This window comes from Castor canadensis, chromosome 16 (assembly GCF_047511655.1).
Source record: "Castor canadensis chromosome 16, mCasCan1.hap1v2, whole genome shotgun sequence".
NCBI classification, from domain to species: domain Eukaryota; kingdom Metazoa; phylum Chordata; class Mammalia; order Rodentia; family Castoridae; genus Castor; species Castor canadensis.
The window spans coordinates 28910776-28934849 of NC_133401.1; the positions used below are offsets into that span (position 1 = coordinate 28910776).

Below are 24074 nucleotides of genomic sequence, written 5' to 3' on the forward strand. Positions count from 1 at the left end.
TAGGTAAGACACCTAAAAAACTAGCTAGCATTTGTTGCCCTTAATGCAGAGAAACTAAAGCAGATACCTTAAAGCAACTGAGGCCAATAGGAAAAGGGGACCAGGAACTAGAGAAAAGGTTAGATCAAAAAGAATTAACCTAGAAGGTAACACCCACGCACAGGAAATCAATGTGAGTCAATGCCCTGTATAGCTATCCTTATCTCAACCAGCAAAACCCCTTGTTTCTTCCTATTATTGCTTATACTTTCTCTACAACAAAATTAGAGATAAGGGCAAAATAGTTTCTGCGGGGTATTGAGGGGGGGGAGCGGGAGAGGGTGGAGTGGGTGGTAAGGGAGGGGGTGGGGGCAGGGGGGAGAAATGAACCAAGCCTTGTATGCACATATGAATAATAAAAGAAAAAAAAAAAACAGAAAAGAAAAGGAGTCAGCCAAAGCTGACCTAAAGCACTGGGTGAAAGGTGAAGATGCTTTTTCCCCAGGTGCCACAAGGGGCCCCTGTTTGTTCCAGGGGATGCAGGTCACCAGCATGCCAAGGTTCCACCATGCAACTGTCGGTACTACGTTACCCATAATGCTCCGTGAGAAACGGAGCAGCGCTGACCCAGTGAGCATTCAGAATACAGTAATTTTGGTTTTGCAACATCAGATTGGGGTGGGACTTCCGGCCTCATCTTAAGGCGCTCCTACTGTCTGATTTTGGCGCTGCGTGGCTCTCCTGACTGGAAGAACGTGGAATCAGGATCAAGGTCCCTCTAGTTGTCCCCAGCACACCGCGGCTGGTCCGAGGGACACCTGTGGTGACGGCCTTGCTCGGGTCCCAGCTGCAGCGGCGTTATACCATGGCGCCTTCCGCGCCGAGGAATCTGGATCAGGTAAGTGCCGAGTTTCCCTGCCAAATCGTCCTTAGCCCATCTGAGTGACAGAACCTGGTTTGGGGCTCCTGAATGGCGTCTTTCGGCAATCAAATGCTCTACCACTGACCTATACCCCATTTTTTTTTTTTTTTTTTGAGGTCCTTGGGGTTTGAAGTCAGGCTTCTCGCTTTCAAGGCAGGGACGCTACCACTTGAGCCAGGCCTCCAGCCCACGGTGTCCACATTTCTAAAGCTGCTAAATGAGGTTGGGGAGGCTCCTCTACCCCTAATGCCCGCTCCCAGTGATGGCAGCACTGACCTCCGTGTTGTTCTGCAGTACGAGATGGACAGACAGACAACATCTAAACTCAGAGCCTGGAATCCAAACTCAGCGGAGTCTCATAATGCTGAGGAAAGGGAGGTGAATTGAGGGTCAAGCTAGGACCCCCGGATGTGGGTGATGGGCACCGTAAACATGATGTGCAGGTATGAACACTGAAGCGGGTGGGGACAGGACGGTCTGGTAGGGTGGTGGTCATGGTGCCATGGGCGATGTACCTGTTTGGATGCTGATATCTGGGTGTACTGAGCAACGTGATGCTGAAGCCAAAATCTTTGCTTTTTGTTGGTCTTCAGACTCACCAATTTTGTGGTGAGCCTCAGTGTATCTGGGGTCTTTCAAGAGGAGGATGTATTTGTTTAGGGACAGTTGGTCATAAGCTACTGTGAATGGGCCTGAGGAGGAAGACCACTCAGGCTAGTCGCAGAATGAGAATTACTGGAGGGAGAAAGTCTGTGACTAGAGAGAGGACATGAATGGCGCCCTAGGTGGAGTAGGGCCAAGGATGTTTCAGATCCATAGCTGGTTCTTCAAGGCTGAGGTTGAGACAAGAGCAGAGTCAAAGCAGCAAGGCATGTAGACTAGGATGGGAGGCTGCCTGTGGCAGTGGGGATTGGCAGTGCGCTTGGATCATTTTAGATCATATTCTATTTTCTTTGTATTCTGGATACCTGGTGTTGAATTACATGCAGGAACATCAGGGATACTCCTAGGATGTGAGCAGTGGATGGAAATGCCTAGAGATGTGAGGTATTGTGAGAGAGTTGATACAAGGACTTACAAGAATGTGGAGTCGTCCTGTTAATGATATTCCCAGGGTCGGGCATTGAGTATATGAATAAAGAATGACGTAACATTGGACTCTATTGTAGGTGTGCTGTGGGTTCCCGTGGAATAGCTTTGTGGGATCCATTGAGTTTGGTTGGTAGATTCTGAGTTTAGATGATGTCTCTCTCAGCATCTCATTGCTGGTGTGTAACAACACAGCAATCAGTGCTGCTATTAGTTGCGAGCAAGCATCTGTGGCACTGGAGTCTGTTATCTGCTGTGAAGTAGAGAGGATGGAATGAGGAGAGCAGGGGATGGATGAGTGAAGCAGTGGAGTCCTGGGAGAGAGGGTGATTGTAGACTAAACTTCCCACTAGAGGTTCTTGGCCTTTCTACAGGCACAGTATTGGTCTCATAACTCTCCACTGACCCATAACTGTAGCAGTTATTTATGAGCAGGCCTGAACTCTTCTCTTCACAGCCTCCATGACAACCTTGTCTGCTGGTGGAGGAGCCTCAGTTGGAGGGTGTAGCTGCCTGTATGATTCAGTCCCTGTAGGCCTGTTGACAAATATGATACCTTCAGGACCAGTCTGGAGGGCAAGATCTCCACCTGGTTTTGGGTCATCCCTCCTGTTCCTAATCAACCCTATGAAGTGCCCCAGTATTACTCCAGCTCTTCAGTCAACAGTACATGAAGAACAGTATATAGTGTTCATTTGCCATCCAGGTAGAAAGCATGCACGCTGTCTGAATGAATCTATGCATGGTGTCTCCTTTTGGATCAGTAACATTTACAAGCAGCTGAAATGGTATCTTCAGCTTCCCAGAGAATCAGATCTTGCTTCTCATTAGTAATACATCTCTAACTTTTGGTTGAATAGGTATAGACAAAACATCCCAGAAACCTGCTTGTGGCCCCTTTAAGATAAAAAAGTCCCACCCTTACTGTAGGTTCCCAATATGATTTCTACTGACTCTTGATACCTGGCTAAGTATTCTCAGATGAGGACACTGTAGTTCAGACTTGTGGTACCCAGAATTATATGGGTTCATGGTGAAATGATTGCACCAGTGAGCTTTCTGAAAAGGGTTGTTTCCATGATTGGATACCTGATGGAGGTCATGACATATGGGCTATTCCATTTGATGATGAAACTATCTTATGTCTTTAGTGTTCTACACGCAATGCACTGTGCTTTCTGTACTGTTCTCCAAGAGTGACCCATGCCTGATATGTTTTGAGGTGAGAACATATCTTTACATATTGCTAATATGTACTTTGAGCTTTCAGTGCAACATGAATCAGGCTGTCTTCTTTTCAAAAGTTTTTTTTTATTTACTAGCATTTTATGTATTGTGACATTTACAAAAGTGGTTACAGCATATCTTCATTAGATTAATAACCTCCCATCTTTCTCCTTTTATCCCTCTCCACCTTTTTGTAGAGCCAGTTCAACAGCTCTCATTGTTTCATTTTCATATAATAAGAGGTAGTCTTTAAAAAAATTATTATCCAATTATTGTTGTCTTGGGGGCACATTGTGACACTTACAAAAGTGCTTATTCAGACAGTCTTTTATACAGCATGCACTTGTAACCAGCTGATGGGATTTTATTGAATAAGATTGTATAGAAAACAGAGCAATGATGGCTCAAGCCTGTGATCCTAGCTACTCAGAAGGCAGAGATCAGGAGGATTGCAGTTCAAAGCCAGACCATGCAAATAGTTCATGAGACCCTGTTTAAAAAAAAAACTGAACACAAAAAAAGGGCTGGTGGAGTGCCTCAAGGTGTGGTCCCTGAGCCCAGTACCAGAAAAAGAAAAAGAAAAAAGATTGTGCAGTGAATTGGGGCATTTTTGTTGTATTTCATGCATAAGTACCACAAAGTACCAGTGCATGAAGGTGTTTTGCTCTCGACCCTATCCTCCATGTCACCTCCCGTCCTGTGTTGTTTGCAAGATTCTACTGTGTTTAGAAACCAGTTGTGTGAAGCAACCCCTGTGCAAAGTGAGCCCTGCTTCCACATTCTGAAAACATTCCTATAGTGCAGGATGTGTACATCTGGGATACAGTGCATTTCTGCCACATGCAAGCCCTACGTTTATCCTCAGTATATCCATAATAACTAAAAAGCCTATGAACTTTTACAATCTTGTGGCTTGGCCCTGCTCCCACCAGTGTCTGCATGCATTTCATTATGGTTTCTCTGCTTTTAGGTTGTGCACATGGAGTAAGTGATAAGGAGGCATCAATGCACACTGTTCATCTGGAAGAGATGTCACATTTCATGATTTCAAAGGCAGATCCATCCACCCAGAAGACTCACCCCTGCTACATCTGTGCCCTTGTCTTGAAAGACATTTTGCACATGGCTGCTGCACTTGTGCAGAAGCTGTACATGTATGGAGCATGCGCAAGCCTAGCCCAGAAGGATCACACTGAAGAGAATCCCTTGAAGTGCATCATGGACAGGACTTCATTTGAGAAGCACTGTGAATTTTTTGTGTCAGGGAAGTGGTTCAATTGTAATGACCTTTGGAAGGATTTCCCAACTCTTTTTGACCTTGTGAAACCCCAGGTCATTTCTAATGGTGAAAGGCCAAACCGTGCTCAGCTGGAGGACATGTTTCACCATGGAAAAAGTTGTTCCAGGTTGGTTAAGAGCAGCAAAGCTATCAGCTATAAAAATGTGGCTTTTTGTAACCCGAGAATCCACAATGGAAAAAAGCTTTATGAGAATAGGAAGCATGAGAAAAACTTCCATGATGGCTACTCACTTGGTTAGCACCACTGTGTCCACACTGAAGAAAGGCCTTATGAGTGTAAAGAATGTGAGAAAATCCTTTAAGAATAGTTCTGCTCTTACTGTATATCAGAGTTCACACTGTAAAAAGGCCTTATGAATGTACAGATTGTATGAAATCCTTTATGCAAAGAAATTTCCTTATCATACACCAGAGAGGCCACCATGGAGAAAGGCCTTATGAGTATAGAGAATGTGAGAAATCCTTTAAGTGAGGAGGTGAACTTACTGAACACCAGAGAGTTCAAAGAGTAGAATGGCCTTATAAATGTAGAGAATGTGGTAAATCCTTTAAGGGAAGATCTGTTCTTACAACATATCAGAGAGTGCACTCTGCAGAAAGGCCTTATGTGTGTACAGAATGTGGAAAATCTTTCAAGTACATAAGTGGTATAATTGAACACTGGAAAACCCACACTGGAGAAAGGCCTTATGAGTGTATGAGTGAGAAATCCTTTAAGTGAAGAGATGTACTTACTGAACATCAGAGAGTCCTCAGTGGAGAATGGCCTTATAAATGTAGAGAATGTGGAAAGTCCTTTAAGGGAAGATCTGCTCTTAGAAAACATCAGAGCATTCACTCTGGAAAAAGACCTTATGGATGTAGCAAATGTGGAAAGTCCTTCATGCAAACAAGTACCCTTATGGTACTCTTGAGAATGCACAAAGACACAGGGTCACTGAGTGTAGAGAATGAGGAAAATTATTCAAACAAGGTCCCTTAATTTATGCCACAAAGTCCACAGTGGACAAAGGCCTTATGAGTGAAGAATGTGGGAAAGTGTTTGAGCATACAATCAGTCTCATTCATCACCAGAAATCTCTCAGTGAGGAAAACCCTAATATGATTTTGAGTTGTGCACATGTACTTTGAAAAACAGCTTGAGTTGTTTTTCAACTCAAACCCAACTCAAGCAGTCTTCTACACAGTTCACTTTTCACCAGCTGGAAAGATTTTACTGAATATGGCTTTGTGGTGATTTTGGTAGATTTTATTCCTGCTCATGAATAACAGTACCATAAAATAGCAGTGCCTGAAGGCTGCTTGAAGAGGTGGAAGCCTTGCCTCTCCTCCATGTGCTGTAACTCATCTTAATGTCCTGTCTGTTCAACTTTAACATATTCTACTGTCTTTAGAGGCCCAGTTCTATGAAACAACCCCTTCTGCAAATTGACCCAGTGTCCACATCCTGATCTATGCATGTCAGAGTATAGTTCAGTGGTAAAATACATGTCTACCATGTGGAGTTCCCTGGGTTTAATCCCCAGCCCCACAACAAAAGAATCCTATGGACTTTTCTTTTGGTGGGGCTTGGCCCCACTCCCACCATAGTCTATATGCATTTCACCATCATTTCTGTGATACCAGCTGTGGGCATTGAGTAGAGGATATGGAAGTTATCTATGCACAGTGTTTCTTTGCAACAGGCATAATACTTAAAGACTCCAATGGCAGATCAGTGCACCTAGTAGACTTATCTTGGTGACATGTGTGCCATTGTTTATAAAGACATTTTGCACCTGGTTGCTCCAACTGTATATAAGGTGCTTCCCCAGAATGAGAAACATTAAACTAAGAGAAACCCTGGAAGGGGTATGTGGACAGGACCTCAGCTGAGAAGAGATTTTGATGTCTATTGCCAAGGAAATTGTTCGATTGTAATGATCTTTACTAGGATTCCCAAGCTATTTTTGACCTGTTGCTTCTGGTCATTCCCAATGGTGAGTCATCTAAGTATTAGCAGCCATTGCACTTTGCAAAGATAATATAAGTTCTTTCCTTCCTTCCTTCCTTTCTTCCTTCCTTCCTTCCTTCCTTCCTCCCTCCCTCCCTCTCTTCCTCCCTCCCTCCCTCTCTTCCTCCCTCCCTCCCTCCCTCACTCCATCCTTCTCTCCCTCCCTTCCTTTATCCCTTTTCTTTTTGGTGGTTGAGTTCAGGGCCTTGTGCTTCTTGAGCAGGCATACTAACATTTGAGCCACTCTATCAGCCCATCCTTCCTCCTTCCCTTCATTTTCCACGATGGGGATCAAACTCAGGGCAATAGGCATGTTAGATAAGTGCTCTACACTGAGCAACATTCCCAATCCTTCATCTTCCTTCCGGCCTTCCTTCCCTCCCTCTCTTATTCCCTACCTTCCTCCATTTTTTGGTTTCTTTTCTCTTTTTGGTGGTACTGGGGTTTGAACTTAGGGCTTCATGCTTGCTAGGCAGGCACTCTACCATTTGAGCCACTCTACCAGCCTATTTATTGTTTAAATGAAGAAAAGCTCCTGACCACAAAAATACAGCTTTTATAGCTTGAGAGTCTGAAGTACAAAAAAAGAAAAAAATCTATAATCATAACAAGTGAGAGAAATTGTTTCTTGATGCCTGCTCACTTCCTCTGCACCAGAGTCCACACTAGATAAAGGCTTTATGAATGCAGAGAATTTGGGAAATCACTTAAGAAAGTACATGCCATTACTGTATACTAGAGAGCATACCATAGAAAGAGGCCTTATAAATGTAAGGAATGTGACACATCGTTGAGGCAAAGCATTGACATAACTGTATACCAGGAAATCCACTCTAGAGAAAGGCCTTATGAGACTGAAGAAGGTGGGAAAGTCTTTGTGCCCAAACTAAGTATTATTCATCACTGGATAATTCACATGGAGGTAAAACCTGTGATTTTGGTTGGTGTGGCATGTGATTTAGCCAAAGAACTCTCCTCAGTATGCATGAAAGGGTTCACACCTGAGAATGGCCTTATGAATGCAGCAAAGATGGAACTATTTCACACAATGTGGACCTCCTTTATCAAAAGTACCACACCACATACATCTCCCATTTTGGTAGTAAATATGGAAAAAACTTGTAGCCCAAGATCGAACCTTATTTAGCAGCAGAAAGTTCCTGCTTGGGACTAGCATTGGACCTAAACAGAATGTGCATTTTTTCAGTATATCCATATTGGAGAGCCTCAGGGATTCATGTATCTGAACTGGAACATCATACTTACAGATAACCAGTGGGTGAAATTCCCCATGAATTAAACATGGGTGAGGATGGCAAGAGCTGCTCTGCACATTGTGGACTCTACAGGACCTTGGCCAGAGTGAAATCACTGCTGCCCTATCTTAGGGATGCCATTTCCCTGTACCAGCCTGCACTTCAGGTCAGGCTACCCTGACGTGGTAAGGCAAGGCATCCAGGTCTCTTCTTCCCTTCCTTGAGGAAAATCTTGAGTAGCATGTACAATTATGGCATATTTATTTTGTTTGCTGAGTGATCTTGCTGTGTGACAGTTCCTTTATGAACAAATGAACTCAGTGGTGGTTCAGATGGAGGCTTGGAAGGAAGGCTTAGGTTCTTCATGGAAGGTTTTGGTCTCACCTGACACTTGTAGTTGATATTTCTACCATCAAGTCACTACATGTAACTTTCTGCCTCACATTGCTCAGGATTGTGCACTAATAAAGGCATTTTTTTATATCCAGCTTTAATCTTGGTAGTTCTTTTAACTGTATTGGGTCACATTATGGAGAATTAGGATCCTTGTGTATGAGGTGATGGACAAATTTTGGGGGTCCCTCAAGCATCCATGCCTTAGTGGGCATGGCAGACAGTAGTTCTGTTAGTTTTTCCCCAATATGGATGGCTGCCAAGAACTTCCCATTAAAGAAAACAGGAATTTCTGGTTGTAAAGGGAAATTTTCATCAAGAAGATATAACAGTTGTAAATATACATATACCAAAAGTTGGTATACTTAGCTTTCCAACATAAAGGAACAGATAGCAGCAGATAATAATGTCTGACTGTAATAAATTACTCTCATGAGTAGGTTGATCATACAAACAAATCTTAGAGTAAATTTCAGATTTAGGCTGCTCCATGGATCAATGGACTTGCAGACATCTACAAGATATTCCACTTCATAGCTACAGATTACCCATTCTTCACCACAGCCTCCAACACAGCATATTTTGGGTCATAAATCAAAATTTAAGAAGAATAAAATACTGAAATAATTTCTTAATTCTCACCAGATTTTAATGGGATGGAATTAAAAACAACAGCAAGAGAAATTATACAGTCTTGTAGATTGACAATGTGTTTGAATGATCAGTGGGTAACTGAAGAAAACAGGGAGATTTAAAAAATACCAGAATCAAATGAAATGAAAACACACCTTACCAACACCTTTTAAATACAGCAAACACAGTTCTGAAAGGGAAATTTAAAGTCAGTAGTCCATTTATTAATAATTCAGAGAGGTCTCAAATAAATAGCCTAATGAGGCAGTGCAAGGTCTTAGAAAAACAAGAAAAAAATGTCCACTAAATAGATGGAAAGAAATAGTAAAGATTAGGGCAGAAATTAAAGACACGGAGACTAAATGTACCATAAAAATAAACCACCAAGAATTAACTCTTTATAAATATAAACAAGATAGAAATGCCCAAGGCAAAGTTAAACCCTCCCAAAAAAAATGAGACAAAAATTAGTAAAATTTCATGTGGAAGGGGTATATTATAGCAGGTTCCAATGAAATCCATAAAATCATCTAGGATATTTTGAGAACACATTTCAATAAACTGGAGAATCAAAAAATCCAATGGATAAATTTCTAGGCACATGACCAATATTGCATGAAGGGGATACAAACAACAGATCTTTAATTACTAATGAGATGAGGCAGATTCCATAAGCAAGAGTCCCAAACTGGGCAGATTCTATCCTGACTTCTATCTGGCTATTAAAGAACAACTGTGCTCCCTAAACTATTCCATAAAAGAAGAGGAAGAAATGGTATCAAATTAATTATATGAAGCCAGGATTACCCCATTATGAAAACTGGATAATAAATAAAACAAAAGACAATAGACTAATTTGTTTGATGGCTCTAATGCAAATATCCACTAAAAAGTACTTGGAAACCTAATTCAGTAATACATTAAAAAGAGGATACAACACAGAATGTAGAGGAGTACAACAACCATGGAAATCAGCAGGAAGGTTCCTCAAAGTGTTAAAACTAGACTTACCTTAAGACCCCACAATACCACTCTTGGACACATAGCCAAAGGAGGGTGAATCAGTGTACAAGATACTTGCATGCCCATGTTTATTGTAGCACTTTTCACAGAGGCCAAACTGAGGGAACAGCTAAGATGCCATACAATTGATGAATGGATACAGAAAATATATGCCTAAAATGATGACATGATATTAGTGGGTCATGAATGTAAATGTGGAGCTGTCTGGGAGACTCAACAGGAGGAGGAGCATGGAGGGAAGGAATGGAAACTGAGGGCTGAAGAAGCTTTACTACACACACACACACACACACACACACACACACACACACACACACATGTATTTATGAAGATATGATGAATCCCTCCAAACACTGAAAAATCGGAGAGGAGGGAGAGGGAAATATAATGGAGGGGATGAACTTGTTCAAAGTACACTATGCATATATGAAATTATCACAGTTATCATATTATTCATGTCTACTAATTGAAAAACACAATAAAACTTTAAGACTAGAAATAGGGTATATCTCTGAAAGCAGAAAGAATCCACTGATTATAAGAGCATAATTAAGAGAGGATCCAAGATGGTGAGTAGGGTGCAGAACCAGGCAGTGTGAGCTCCATGACTTCAAAACCTTGCTGAGATGCTGGAGCCACACTTGGTGGAAATAAAGCACCCAGGAAATCAAAACTTTGATACCCTGAACCCCTAGCCCATAGAAAGCTTCTCCATGCCACATTACACTAAGAAAACAGGTGAGCCACTGCCACCTGCTCTAAACCCGCCTGCGAGACATTTGGCAGACCAAACAGGTGAGTGCCAAGCAGCAGGTGGTATTCCCCCAGCCACCCCCGGAATAAACCAGCATAGCCTCCTGGGCAGACTGACCCCCCACTCCCCAGAAAAAAAAACCTGAACAAAACCAACCAACTGAAAACTAGCACACAGCAGAAAGGGCAGGAAAGCCGAAAGTACACTGGAGAAAGGGGGAGGAGAAAGGAAGGCCAACAGCGAGTGGGTGGTAAGCCACTGCCTGAAGCAGGGCTGGTAGCGGACCACAAAGCTCATCCTCCTGAGCCAGTGAGCAACACCTAAAGTCAAACAGTTCCACAAAATTGAAAAACAAACAGCGAACCATCACAACATGCTGACAGCACTCAGGCGGCTAACAGATCACTGACTCTGCCCCAGAGAAAGGGGATGAGACAAAGAAACAAGCCCCCAGTAAACAAGCACAGTGAAAAGCCACCTTCAAACCAGGACAGCTGGTGGACTAGAGATGATCTCCTGAACCTGAGGACAGCATGCAAACTTTAACTGCCACACCTCACTGAGGGAGGAGCTGACCAAGCAGCTGCCGCTGAAAGAAGAAAAAAACACTACCTATAAACCAACCACCTGGCGAGACTATGACAGAGCTTCTTTTTAAAATACCAACCCCAGGACTGCATGCTGGAGGAGTAACACCAGAACTTAAACTAAGACTGAAATTCTATTGTTCCTGAACCTGGAGGGTTTGTTTGTTTGTTTCTTGTCTGTTTGTTCATCTCTCCCCATTGATTTCTTTGGTTTTATTTTTGTTTGTTTGTTAGTTTTATTATTGTGGGTTTTCTATTTTTACTTTTACTCCTATTATCTTTTTTCTTTTCTCTTTCTATACTATCAACTTAACCATCATCATCCTCTCATCCCTACTCTCACCCCTTTCACTCTCCATCCTTCTCTTGTGCTAAAACCCATTGCTCCCCTCTCCAACAACTCCTTCTGCCCCCTCTCACCCATTCTCTTCCCCCAGCCCTCACCTTCTCCTCCCATTCTCCCCAACCTGTCATCAGACTACCCCTCCCTCCTTCACACTCATCACCCAACCCTTTCACTCTCCATCCTTCTCTTGTGCTAAAACCCATTGCTCTCCCCTCCAACAACTCCTTCTGCCCCCTCTCACCCATTCTCTTCCCCCAGCCCTCACCTTCTCCTCCCATTCTCCCCAACCTGTCATCAGACTACCCCTCCCTCCTTCACACTCATCACCAATGAACAACCTACTATATGAACTTTACACAGCCCCAAACCCCTGCAATCCCTAACATGATCACCCTCTTCTGCAACAACAGAAATATACCCAAATACACACAAGGACCACAAAAACAGCAGCCACCACACAGCTTTCCCCACTCACCCACCCCAATTCCCATCCTACCTTTAGTGTCCACCCTATCCAACTCCCCAAATTTCTATAGCTAGCATTACAAACATTAACCCCCCAACTCCCATTATATATAGATGTTACCACCAGGGGATCTTCTACATAAACTACCAGTTGGGTATTAAACCTGTGAATTGGTTAATACTAAATTACACCCAGACCAGGGACAGAAATACCATACCACCTTAGCTAAAAACTCAAGACAGTCACAAAACAAAAATTAAATCAAGGGAAAGAAAACAGGTGAATGAAACCACCAACTAGCCTATCAAGAACATAGTTGCACAGTACCAAGTGGAGCAATGGGAAGAATAAAAAGGGATGGAAACCATGCTCCCCCTAAAATAATTTAATATAGGATTCAGAGGGAAATGAAGAAAATGGATACCCAGTTCCAGACTCCAACAAAACAAAGATAAGTGACACCAATGAACCCAACAATGTCCACAAGAACTTCCTCAAAGAAGAAATCCTGCAAGTAATCACTGAGAATTTCATGGAGATGATACTGCACCCAGTTAACTGTGTACAAAAACGTACCAAAACGTACAAGAGGCACTCAAGAAATTTCAAGACACCAAAAATAAAGAATATGAAAAGACACAGAAACAAATAAACAAACTCATAGGAGCCCTAAATAAATACCAAAGTGAAACAGAAAACACTACAGAGAGATAAATGAATTAAAGATGAAAACAGACAATGTTAAAGAATAAGTGACCCATGATATGGAAAACCTCAGAAAAAAGAATGAAACAGAAACACAAAACAGTGAAAAGCCACTCCAGCAGACTAGAACAAGCAGAACACAGAACCTCAGAACTTGAAGATAAAATGGAAATTAAAGGAAAAACTGAAGAGCTATTAGTCAAACAATTCAAGTCCTGTGAAAGGAATATGCAAGAACTCACTGACTCCATCAAAAGACAAAACCTGAGAATCACTGGCATTGAAAAAGGAGAAGAAATCCAAGCAAAAGGGATTTGTAATATATTCAATAAAATAATAACAGAAAATTTCCCAAATCTAGAGAAAGTTATGCCCATTCAGGTACAGAAAGCCTCCAGGACACAAAGCAGACTTGACCAAAATAGAAACTCCCCACAACATGTTATCATTAAAACAACAAGCACAAAGAATAGAGAAAGAATATTGAAGGCTGTAAGAGAGAAAAATACAAATAACATACAAAGGCAAACCCATCAAAATCACAGCAGATTTCTCAACGGAAACCTTAAAAGCAAGAATGGCATGGAGTGAGATGTTCTGGGCAGTGAATGAAAATAACTTCAACCCTAGGATACTCTACTCAGCAAAACTACCATTCAAAATAGATGGAGCAATAACAGTCTTCCATGATAAGCAGAAACTAAAGCAATATATGACCACCAAGCCACTACTACAAAAGATTCTTCAAGGAATTCTGCACACAGAAAATGAAAGCAAACAAAACCATGAAAGGACAGGCAGTACCAAACCACAGGAGAAGAAAAGACAAGGAATCAGTGAGTAACATTGATTCAGCTGCACACAATCCAACAAAACAACAAAAACAACTAAATGACAGGAATCACCACATACCTATCAATATTAACACTGAATGTTAACAGACTTAACATTCTCTTAACTCCCCCATTTGTTAACTCCCCCATCAAAAGACACTGTTTGGCAAACTGGATCAAAAAGGAAGATCCAACAATCTGTTGTTTACAGGAGACCCTTCTCATTGACAGAAACAAGCACTGGCTTAGGGTGAAAGGCTGGAAGAAGATTTACCAATCCAATGGCCCCCAAAAAGAGGCAGTAGTAGCAATACTTATCTCAGACAAAGTAGACTTCAAACTTACATTGACCAAACGAGATAAAGATGGATGCTCCATACTAATAAAAGGAGAAATACACCAAAAGGAAATAACAATTATCAACCTATATGGACCCAATGTCAGTGCACCCAATTTCATCAAATATACCCTTTAGGACCTAAAAGCACACATAGACTCCAACATAGTGGCAGTGGGAGACTTTAAAACCCCCCCATCACTAATAGATAGGTCATCCAAACAAAAAAGTCAATAAAGAAATTATAGAACTAAATCACACCATAGAACAAATGGACCTACCTGATGTCTACAGAATATTTCATCCAACATCTGCACAATATACATTCTTCTCAGCAGCCCATGGAACATTCTCCAAAACTGATCATACCTTAGGGCACAAAGCAAGCCTCATCAAATATAAGAAAATAGAAATAATCCCATGCATTCTATCTGATCACAATGCATTAAAACTAGAATTCAACAACAAAAACAACAGCAGAAAATATGTAAACAATTGGAAGCTGAACAACACATTGTTCAATAATGATCAGTGGGTCATAGATGAAATAAAAGAAGAAATTAAAAGGTTCCTGGAAGTTCATGAAAATGAAAGCATGACCTACCGGAACCTATGGGATACAGCAAAGGCAGTCCTAAGAGGAAAGTTTATAGCCATGACTGCATATATTAAAAGGACAGAAAGATCTCAGATAAATCTTCTACAATTTCTTTATTCAGTGCATTATAGTTTAATTACAGATGAATTTTTACCTCCTTGGTTAGCTATTCCAAGGATATTTTTCTTATGGGATGGGACTAGGGTTTGAACTCAGGGCTTTGTGCTTGCAAAGCACCAATGAATTTGATAAAAGCTCTTGTGAATAGGATTCTTTTCTTCATTTCTTTATTTGTTACTGCCATTATAGAAATGCTTCAGATTTTTGTAGGTTGGTTTGTATCCTACTACTATGCATAAGTGTATATCATCCATAAGTTTTCAAGTGGAGACTTCAGTGTCTTTTAAATATAGGATCATATCATGTGCACACAGGGACAAGTTGAGTGTATCCTTTCTTGTTTGTATTTCTGTATATACTGAGATGATCATGTGATTTTTGTCCTTGATTTTATTCATATGCAACATAACATTTATTGGTTTGTGTATGTTGAATCATGCTTGCATACCTTGATTCAACCCAACTTATTTATTGCAGTGTTTTCTTTCTCTTGTACAATTTCATTTAATTAAGCTCCTGTAATAAATGGATTCTTTCAAGTTTCAAAGATAGCATATTTCTAGTTTGTTAAATTTTTATTCTGAATTAGGATAATATAATTGTGATAATTCCATGCAAGCCTATAGTGTACTTTAAAAAGCTCACCCCCTCCATTATATTTCCCAATCCCTCTTCTGCCATTTTTCAAAGTTTATGGTGGGTTTCATTATGTCTTTGTATGTATATATGTAGTGTACTTCAGTCCTCTTCAGACCTCCATTTGCTGTCCTGTCCCCCGCCCTCCTCCTGCTGACTCCTTCATACAGCCCCCCATTTACAATCATGCTCATTATTATCAGGTCACTCTTCTAGGTATATATTTTCTTTACCCATTCATCAGTTGGAGGGTACCTCGTCTATTTCCACAGTTTGGCTATTGTGAATAGTGCTGCAATAAACATGGGCATGCAGGTGTCTCTCTTTTATATTGATTCATCCTCCTTTGGATATGTGCCCTGAGTGGGTGGTGGAGTCGTAAGGAAAGTCTATTCTTAGTTTTTTGAGGAACCTCCATAATGATTTTCATAGTGGTTGTACATTACATTCTGTGATGTATCATGTTTTTAATGTATTGTTGTATTTGGTTTCCAAGTATTTCTTAAGGATATTTGCATCTATAAGCATCAAACAAATTGGTCTATAGTTTTTTGTCCTTGTTTCTTTAGTCCTTATGCAGTTTTCATATCAGGGAAATCCTTGCTTCTTATGATTAGCTTGGTAGCATTCCTCCCATTTTTATGGAATAGTTTAGGGAGCAGTCTTGTTCTTTAACAGCCTGGTAGAAATCAGGAGGGAATCTGCCTAGTCTTGGGCTCTTGTTCATGAGGAGACTATTACTGCCTCATCTCATTAGCAATTACAGAACTGTTTAGGTTGTTTATATCCTCTTTGTTCAGTTGTGGCTGGTAGTGCATCTAGAAATTTATCCATTTGCTTTCTTTTGTATTATAAATTTTTATTAGGATATATTCATTGTATGGGGTAGGGGGAGATTCATAGTAACAATTCCAATTAGATTTGTATTGTACATTATGTACATTGCCCCCATCCTCTCTCCCCCTCAATCCTCTCCCCACCCCAAGGGGTTGCTTCATAGATCTGGGAGTACAGAGTAGAATCTTGCAAACATAATCAATCACAGCACACAAGGATGAGTTGGAGGACTGGGAGGAACCGTGAACAGCCTTTAAAGACTGGCACTTCATACTACTACTATCCATGAAATCTCCCAAATAAACCACATCATCTTATTCAGTAAAAACTTGCCAGCTGTCAAGCACCAGAGGCTCACACCTATAATCCTAGCTACTCAGGAGGCAGAGATCAGGAGGATCTTGGTTCAAAGCCATCCTGGGCAAATACTTGAGACCCTATCTTGAAAATATCCATCACAATAGTGACTGGTGGAGTGGCTCAAATTGAAGGCCCTGAGTTCAAGCCTCAGTACCACAAAAAACCAAACAAACAAAGGCTGGTGGAATAGCTTAAAGTGTAGGCCCTGAGGGCAAACCCCAACACTTAAAAAAAAGAACTTGCCAGCTGGTAAGAAGAGCATGCTGTATAACTTTTGTGAATGTCACAAAATGCCCCCAGTACTACAATGTCATAATAAAAATTTCTTTTAAAAAAGGCTGATCATGCATGAAAATCAAACAATGACGCATACTGAAGCAACTCTAAGAAAAGGGGATGGAGGAAAAAGGAGAAATATGAAGCAGGTGATCTAACTAAGATATACTGCAAGCAATTTTATATGTCGCAATGAATCCCTGGTACAACTTTTAATATGCTACCGAATAAAGTAAAAGTTAAAAAAAAAAAGACTGCCTGAGTCTAGGTCCAGTAAAACAACTCAAACTGCATTTGGGCAATATTTAAGTATATGTTCACAACTCAAGTATCATTAGGTGTGGGTCACTGTTTGAGAATGTTCCAGAGGGAGCAGTAGATTGCAGATAGGACACTAAGCCAGTTTCCTCATCTGATAGGAAAACAGCCTAGATGTTATGACCTCCACTAGGTGCCCCTCAATTGGACTGAGCACTTCTGAGATCACCTTTCCATGTTCGTCTGATGGAGCAACCAGGACTTTACCAGCAACCCTCTTGCACAGTTTAGGACAGGAACCAACTAACTATAGGGAGACAGGTGAGCAGTGGCCCAGGGATACTCAGTACACAAGGGAACAGAGGAAAGATAAACAATATTACAGAGAAGACTGGAAGGTCTGGCAGAATAGCTCATGGCCAAGTGGACATTAATGATGACAGTTCCTGGTGATACTTTGGCAGCTGTAGGAAATGTCAGGAAAGGGGACAGAAAAAGTCATATAGAACTAAGCAGTCACCCAGGTGAGAAGCAGGTGACCAAGAGAGACCTGATTAAGATGACTTCCACACATGTTCCTCCCAAATCTATAAGTTGAACTCATTATAGCACCAGCTGTTAGGGCTACTCAGGAAAGTGTACAGAGATCAGCTGTAGCAACCACAACACACACAGAAAAAAGTGGGTGAGTTAGCAGAGCTCAACCACCAGTAGTGAAGTGGCAGAGTTGCTTCTGGGGAAAAGAAGGTGAGCAAAGACCAGAGTATGAGTGAGTGTGATGGACTTACCTATGAAGAATACAACTGCAAAGTTCTCCAGCATCACATGGAGGTACAGGAACCTCTGAGCTGCACTAAGGATTTCCCATTTCTCCTGGGAGAAGAAAATGACCACATCTCAAAGGTCACACAGCTCTGCCATGGTAAGAACAGAACATCTAACATCAGCTTCTCTCCAAGTAGTGATTCACATTGACGCAACCCATTCCCCTACATCCATCCTATGTTTACCCCATGTGTCACCCTCACCATCTCAGAGAGGATACCAGTGCTCCTGAAGAACAGACATTCCTCTATGTATATTTGATCGTTGTTTCCTCAAACAGCACTAATACAGGTAAGCAGGGAGATATAATCTAACTCTTGAAACTGGCTCATAGGGCTATATCCACTCATGTCAGTCAATTGTACAAGTGTACTCCAGGTATTACTGCTCAGTGATAACCTAATGTGGGCTCACCTTTCAGCTTTGTGAAACCAATGGCAAGTCCACAGAACCAGCATTCCACATGCTTCCTCCAGATGCACATCACTTTTTGGACCATAGCTCTCTCAAACACATTCCCCCAGCAATTTCCTCCCTCTAACACTGTAAATAGAGGTTCTTCTCTGCCCTCCCTATTCACGTAGGCATACAATATCCACAGTGTGGGTGTCACAAATAGGACACACTTGTGCCCACTGTCAGAGGCAACCACACACTACTCTGAAGGCTATGATACCTGTGCTTCTTGCATCAAGCTTTGCCACTAAGAACTGTATTTGATTCCCAGACTCCCATGGCCCTAATCAGTAATGGTGTTCTTGATATCTCTTTCTGGTCCCAACATCCTCACCTTGTATCCTCAATTCTAAACCCTGTGCCAGTCGACTTCCACCATAGGCAAATGGCTATCCTAGGTGACAATTTGTACCCCTAGAGTTATGTAATGTGTAACTTCTCAGACACTTCAAAGGTTGTAACAAAATTCTACCAAGTCCATAGATGGGTGAATAAAAAGACTATGATTAAAGTGCAACTCCCAGCAGTTATTGTAGGCCTATTATTCCTGCTCAAAGACCTCATCCTTTGAAACCCCTGGCAACCTGTAAGATCACATTGGCTATTAGAAGGTAACCATGGTCTCTTCTCTCACATGCCTGTTTCTGTGAAGGGACTCCACTCCCCATCCCTGTGCTGTACTTGAAACCCAGATCGACATAACCTTTCAAGGCTGGTAAGAGCACAGTCATTGCATGATAAGGATTCCCCTTCTTACTGAAATCAAGAGTCACAAAAACACACCAAGGCAGACACCTTTTGATGTCTCAGGATTTCTCCAGATTTCCACAGCTGCACAGACACCTGCCCTATTCACATTTCTATTAATGTTTCATTGAAACATTTCACACTCTTTCTTTAAATCATGTTATTGATTCATACTCTTATGATGGTGAAAATCCAATGGCTATATATCTCCACTAAAACTGTTCCTACAGCTGACTTTCTCTTTATAACTGCTAAAATCCAGAAAACTGAGATTCACTATTGACATCCACCTCGAAATTATAAAGTCCGGTGTTTGGCCAATTTTCCAGTAAGACCAGTTTCTGCTGACATGATAATGAACTTAATCCTTACATAAAGAAGTAATCTAAGCTGGAGTTGTGGATCAAATGATAGAGGACCCCAGTACCACGAAAAAGAAAAAGTTAAAAATAAAAAGTAACCTGAAATAACCTGATGTTAACTAATCAGCTATTCCTACTTTGTCTCCCTGTCCATCTTATAAGGAATGCAACTTTGGAATCACCAACCTACATTTTTGTCTCAGATTTTTTCCCCCTTGACAGTACTGGGGTTTGAACTCAGGGTCTCATGCTTTCTAGGCAGCTGCTCTATCACTTGAGCTACTTGGCTAACACTTTTGCAATTGGTTATTTTTTGAGATAGGGTATCTTGAAATATTTGTCTGGGCTGGATTTGAAATGCAATCCTCCTCAAATCTACAGGTGTAACTGACTGGCATCTGGTTCTGCTTTTTTCGTCTATATATAAAACCAACATCTTTACCCAGTCCAATGAACACTTAATCTATTTTACAGAATGAAGTGTTTCTGAACACTAGAACCTATAATAAATCCATTAAAAATCTTTTTCCTCTGACACCAGAAATACCTAATTGATCAAGAGATCCAGGATCCATACACATTTCCCAATTGTTCACCAACCACACTGCTCAATTCACCATCAAACATTACCTGGACCTTTGCAGCAGAATCTGACTCAAACTTGCAATTACCTCATTCATACCCCACAGTCTGTTGACCTTCTAAGACCAGGGACAGACCCCCTTCCTCCTCTGTGACAACCTTACATTTCTCCCATCATCTCCACAATAAAATCTTGACTTTCTACAGTCATTCCAGGTCCATCTGCCACACCCACATTCTCAGAATTCATGAGAAAAAGATCCTGTGGTCTCCAGAAACAGTTGAGCCTCACCTCTCTGTATTTACATTCTGACATCTGTGCCTGGGATAACCTTCCACCCTTCATTTTACTAGTTGCAAGCAATGCAAGCCACTGTGCCTTACACAGTGTGACTGGAATTACAACCTTTCATAGTCCCTAGGCTCAAAGGCAGAAACAGTGGTAGAAGACTGCCAGACACAATCCAGAGACAGTATGTAAGATCAGGGCAAGGAAGAACAAGACTATCCTCCACTCAGTGCCAACCAGGTGTTTAGGGGCCACACCTGGTTGGCACTTGTGTAGACAAGGAAGTTGATGTTATGTGATAGTTAGATGACTGAAAGGGCCTCCACAGGCTCATTCCTCCCTGGATCAAGGAGGCCAGGATCATGGAATTAGCTGAGCCTCAGACCTCAGTGCTGACTCTGGAGTGCTCTGAGAAACTAAACAAGAATCAACTTCCCTGTATTTCAGTGTCATCATCTGCCTTCTTTTAACTGGGAGCAGATTTTGGCAAACCTTGAAAAGCCTAATGTAGACCTGGTACTTCTGTTCATATGGCTCCTGGTGCACTGAGAATGAAGGTAAAATGCTCCAAGTGTCCAGTGTGTTCCCACCTGAGAAAACAAGGGTTTAAATTGATATCCTCAAAATGATTAAATATATGGAAATAAATAAATAAATTTGTGTTCTCACCAATTGGAAGGGAAGGACCTAAAATTTGGTGACAATGCAAGGTATGTCAACCAGGTCCTATACTGAGATGCACTGATATTGTGGGTCCCTGACTATGTGACCCAATCCCAAGCCAGGTCCCTCAGCATGGCAGCTGTAAGACACTACAGGTGAACCAGCACACTCTACCACTGCTGTGTGGTACAGATAACCTTTCCTGTGGGACCTTGCCCTCATGCCACTTCTTGGTGGACACAGTTCCAAAAATCTGCTTAGCAGATTGACCCCAGAACTGCTAAAATTTCTGAAACTACTAGGACATCAAAAGTCCAACCTAGAACAATCCATACAATCATAAGAAAGACCCTTTTGAGAAAGTTCACTGGTAAAATCACAATGGGGACAATACCATCCCGGGCACCACAGCTCTAGTGTGTATTGTCCTTTCCTTAGCATAGATGGACAAGAATGGAGGAGCACTGGACATGGCAGTGGAGACCTATAGTAAGGATGAGACTTTCTTAAAGAGGCCACAAGCAGATTTCTGGGAAGTTCTCTACAAATGAGTACACAAAAGTTACCAGATATGTCATTCATGCCAAGCAACACTGGAAGCTCCAAGAAGCTGAAGATATCATTTCAGATGCTCCTAAAGGCTACTGATCCAAAGGTCACACCATGCATAGATTCATTCAAACAGCAAGCATGCCTAGAAGGCAAATAAACACTATGTATTAATCTTAATGCACTATTGACTGAAGAGCTGGGGTGACACTGGGGCACTTCATAGGTTTCTTTAGGACCAAGAGAGAAGACTCCAGGCCAAACAGAGGTCCTGACATCCAGGTTGCTCCTGAGGATGCCATCTTTGGCTCAGTTTCAGGGCTTCCACTGAATCCTAAAGGTACGGATTCAAATGGCAGCTCCACCTTCCCACTGAGGCTTCTCCACCGGAAGGCAAGGCTGTCATGAAGTCTTTGAGGTGAATTAGAAAACTTGAGGCCTGCTCAGGAGTTACTACTATGTCATAGTTATGGATCAATGTGGAGTTAATACACCAACATTCCAGTAGTGGAAAGAGCTGGTGAATGTCCTCAACTTTTTGGTTGGATCTTGCTTTTTACTCCAATCTGAGTCTCATGTTGATTGTTAATTTTGATTTTGTTCAACTTCAGGTTTTCTTTACATTTTATTCTGCCAGTTTTTTAATTTCCTCATTTCTTCAATTACCCACAGGTCATTCAAAAGCATATGTTCATTCTGTAAGCATATGGTTTCTCTTGCTATTGGTTTTTAATTTCATATGCTATAATCTGGTAAGAATCAAGAAATTATTTTAATATTTTCTTTTTTCATACAGGCGGCTATACTGTCCCACTGAGGCTCCACCAGCAGAGAATATTGTCATGAGTGGAGAGTTACAACACTACAGGCTTACTCATAAGGAACCTTTGGGACAGATTTACTTACAATTGTATATTCTTTATGAAAATTCCTCTTTAGCAATATGTGTGATCCACATTACCCCTTGTACAATTTGGGCATGAAGTCTACTTTGTCACATATAAAGAAAGCCAGGTGGGGTAGCTTGACATGCTCTTTGTAAAGGAGCTCACAATGTATTTTCAGTGTGCATCTGACAAGTTTCTTGGTAAACTGCCTTATGAAAAAACAGGTGAAATATCTTGGTACTCACTTACTTTGCATTACAGATGTCAGAATAGAATTTATCTCTGCAGATACTAACCCAGTTTTAACCAGTAACACAATGAGGTCATTGTTATAATTTAAATCACATAGCTAAGGACACTGGGTCCTAAACAGGTGAAATATCACATGTTCCAATGTAATAAGTGTAAACTGTAGGGTTAGTAATATGCTGTGAAATCCAATGTGTCACATTGCCAGGAAGCATTTGATGCTAGCACTATACCAAGTATTTTTAATGTTCAGCAATCCCATGTTGACTACAGTCTTTGCATCCTCATGTTTGGTGGTATAGTTTAATTCTGTAACATCCTCCTAAAGCCCATGTACTCATGGCTTGTTCTGTAGAATTGATCTGTTATTAACTGGTGGACTTATGCACATTAGACTATACAGATCTTTCTATAACCTTGAGAAATGATGCTTCTCAGATTGCTTGGGATTATGTGACATCTGATATAAAACATAATGCATAAATTCATACTACTCAGATACAATAAACCCTGGGTTAAAAAGTGACAACTCCTCAGATGACCTCTGACCTTATAAAATATGGAAGCTCCCAGGTCACAAATTGGGAGCAGAAAGTGTTCTCTTTTATGGGTGGTCGTTGGCAGTCATCCACATTATTTAAACCCTCTATCAGAAACTACTGTCAGTCATTACACACTGACTATTGAGGTACACAGGCTTGAGGGTTCCAAATAACTATCACCTCACATACACAGAGATTAATTCTATGTAATGTTACCTAATTTGACTAAAAGAACAACCAAGTCCTTTCAATATAGAAAGTCCTCTTAAAGGACTTCCCACATTCTCTACACTCGTAAGGTCTTCTTCAGTGTTGATTTTCTGGTGATCAGTAACACAATGAGCGGACCTAAAGGATTTCCCACATTCTCTACACTCATCAGGCCTTTCTCCATTGTGGATTCAGTGGTGTATCATAAGGTAACTTCTTCTGTTATAAGTCTTCCCACATTCTGTACAATCATAAGGCCTTTTGCCAGTGTGAAATTTGTTCTGTTCTTTTTTATTATTCATTTATTCACATGTGCATACATTGTTTGGGTCATTTCTCCTCCTGCCCCCTCACCCCCAATTGTTCTGTACTTTAAGTGTATCACTTTGCATAGAGAATACTCCATGTTCTGTACACTCATAAGGCCTTTCTCCACTGTGGACCTTCTGGTGCTGACTAAGTGAGCACTCATCATGGAAAATATTGTCACACTTCCTATGCTCATAAAGATTTTTTTCTATTGTGGACTCTAGGGTTATGAAAAGCTATATTTTTATGGCTGGAAGCTTTGCTGCAGTTAGCCAACTTGTAATAACTTTTGCCATGGAGAAATATATCCTCAAACACAACATTGCTTTGCCTCTCATCATTCAGAATCACCTGGGTCAGCAGAAAGTAAAAAAAACCTAGGAAATTCTTCCAAAGTTCATCACAATTTAACCATTTCCCTGATAAATAATTCACAGTTCTTCTCAAATAAAGTCCTATTCACGTCCCTCTTCAAG

At 41.2% G+C, this 24074-nt stretch overlaps 1 protein-coding gene across 1 annotated transcript; it reads left to right on the top strand.

The window, feature by feature from the left end:
- Positions 1–701: 701 nt before the first annotated feature.
- Positions 702–8249, top strand: LOC141418131 (zinc finger protein 416-like). The gene is made up of 2 exons (XM_074058442.1): positions 702–877; positions 4188–8249. The coding sequence occupies exon 2, from the start codon at positions 4223–4225 to the stop codon at positions 4754–4756; it is 534 nt and encodes a 177-aa protein (XP_073914543.1). The 5' UTR covers positions 702–877; positions 4188–4222; the 3' UTR covers positions 4757–8249.
- Positions 8250–24074: the final 15825 nt, after the last annotated feature.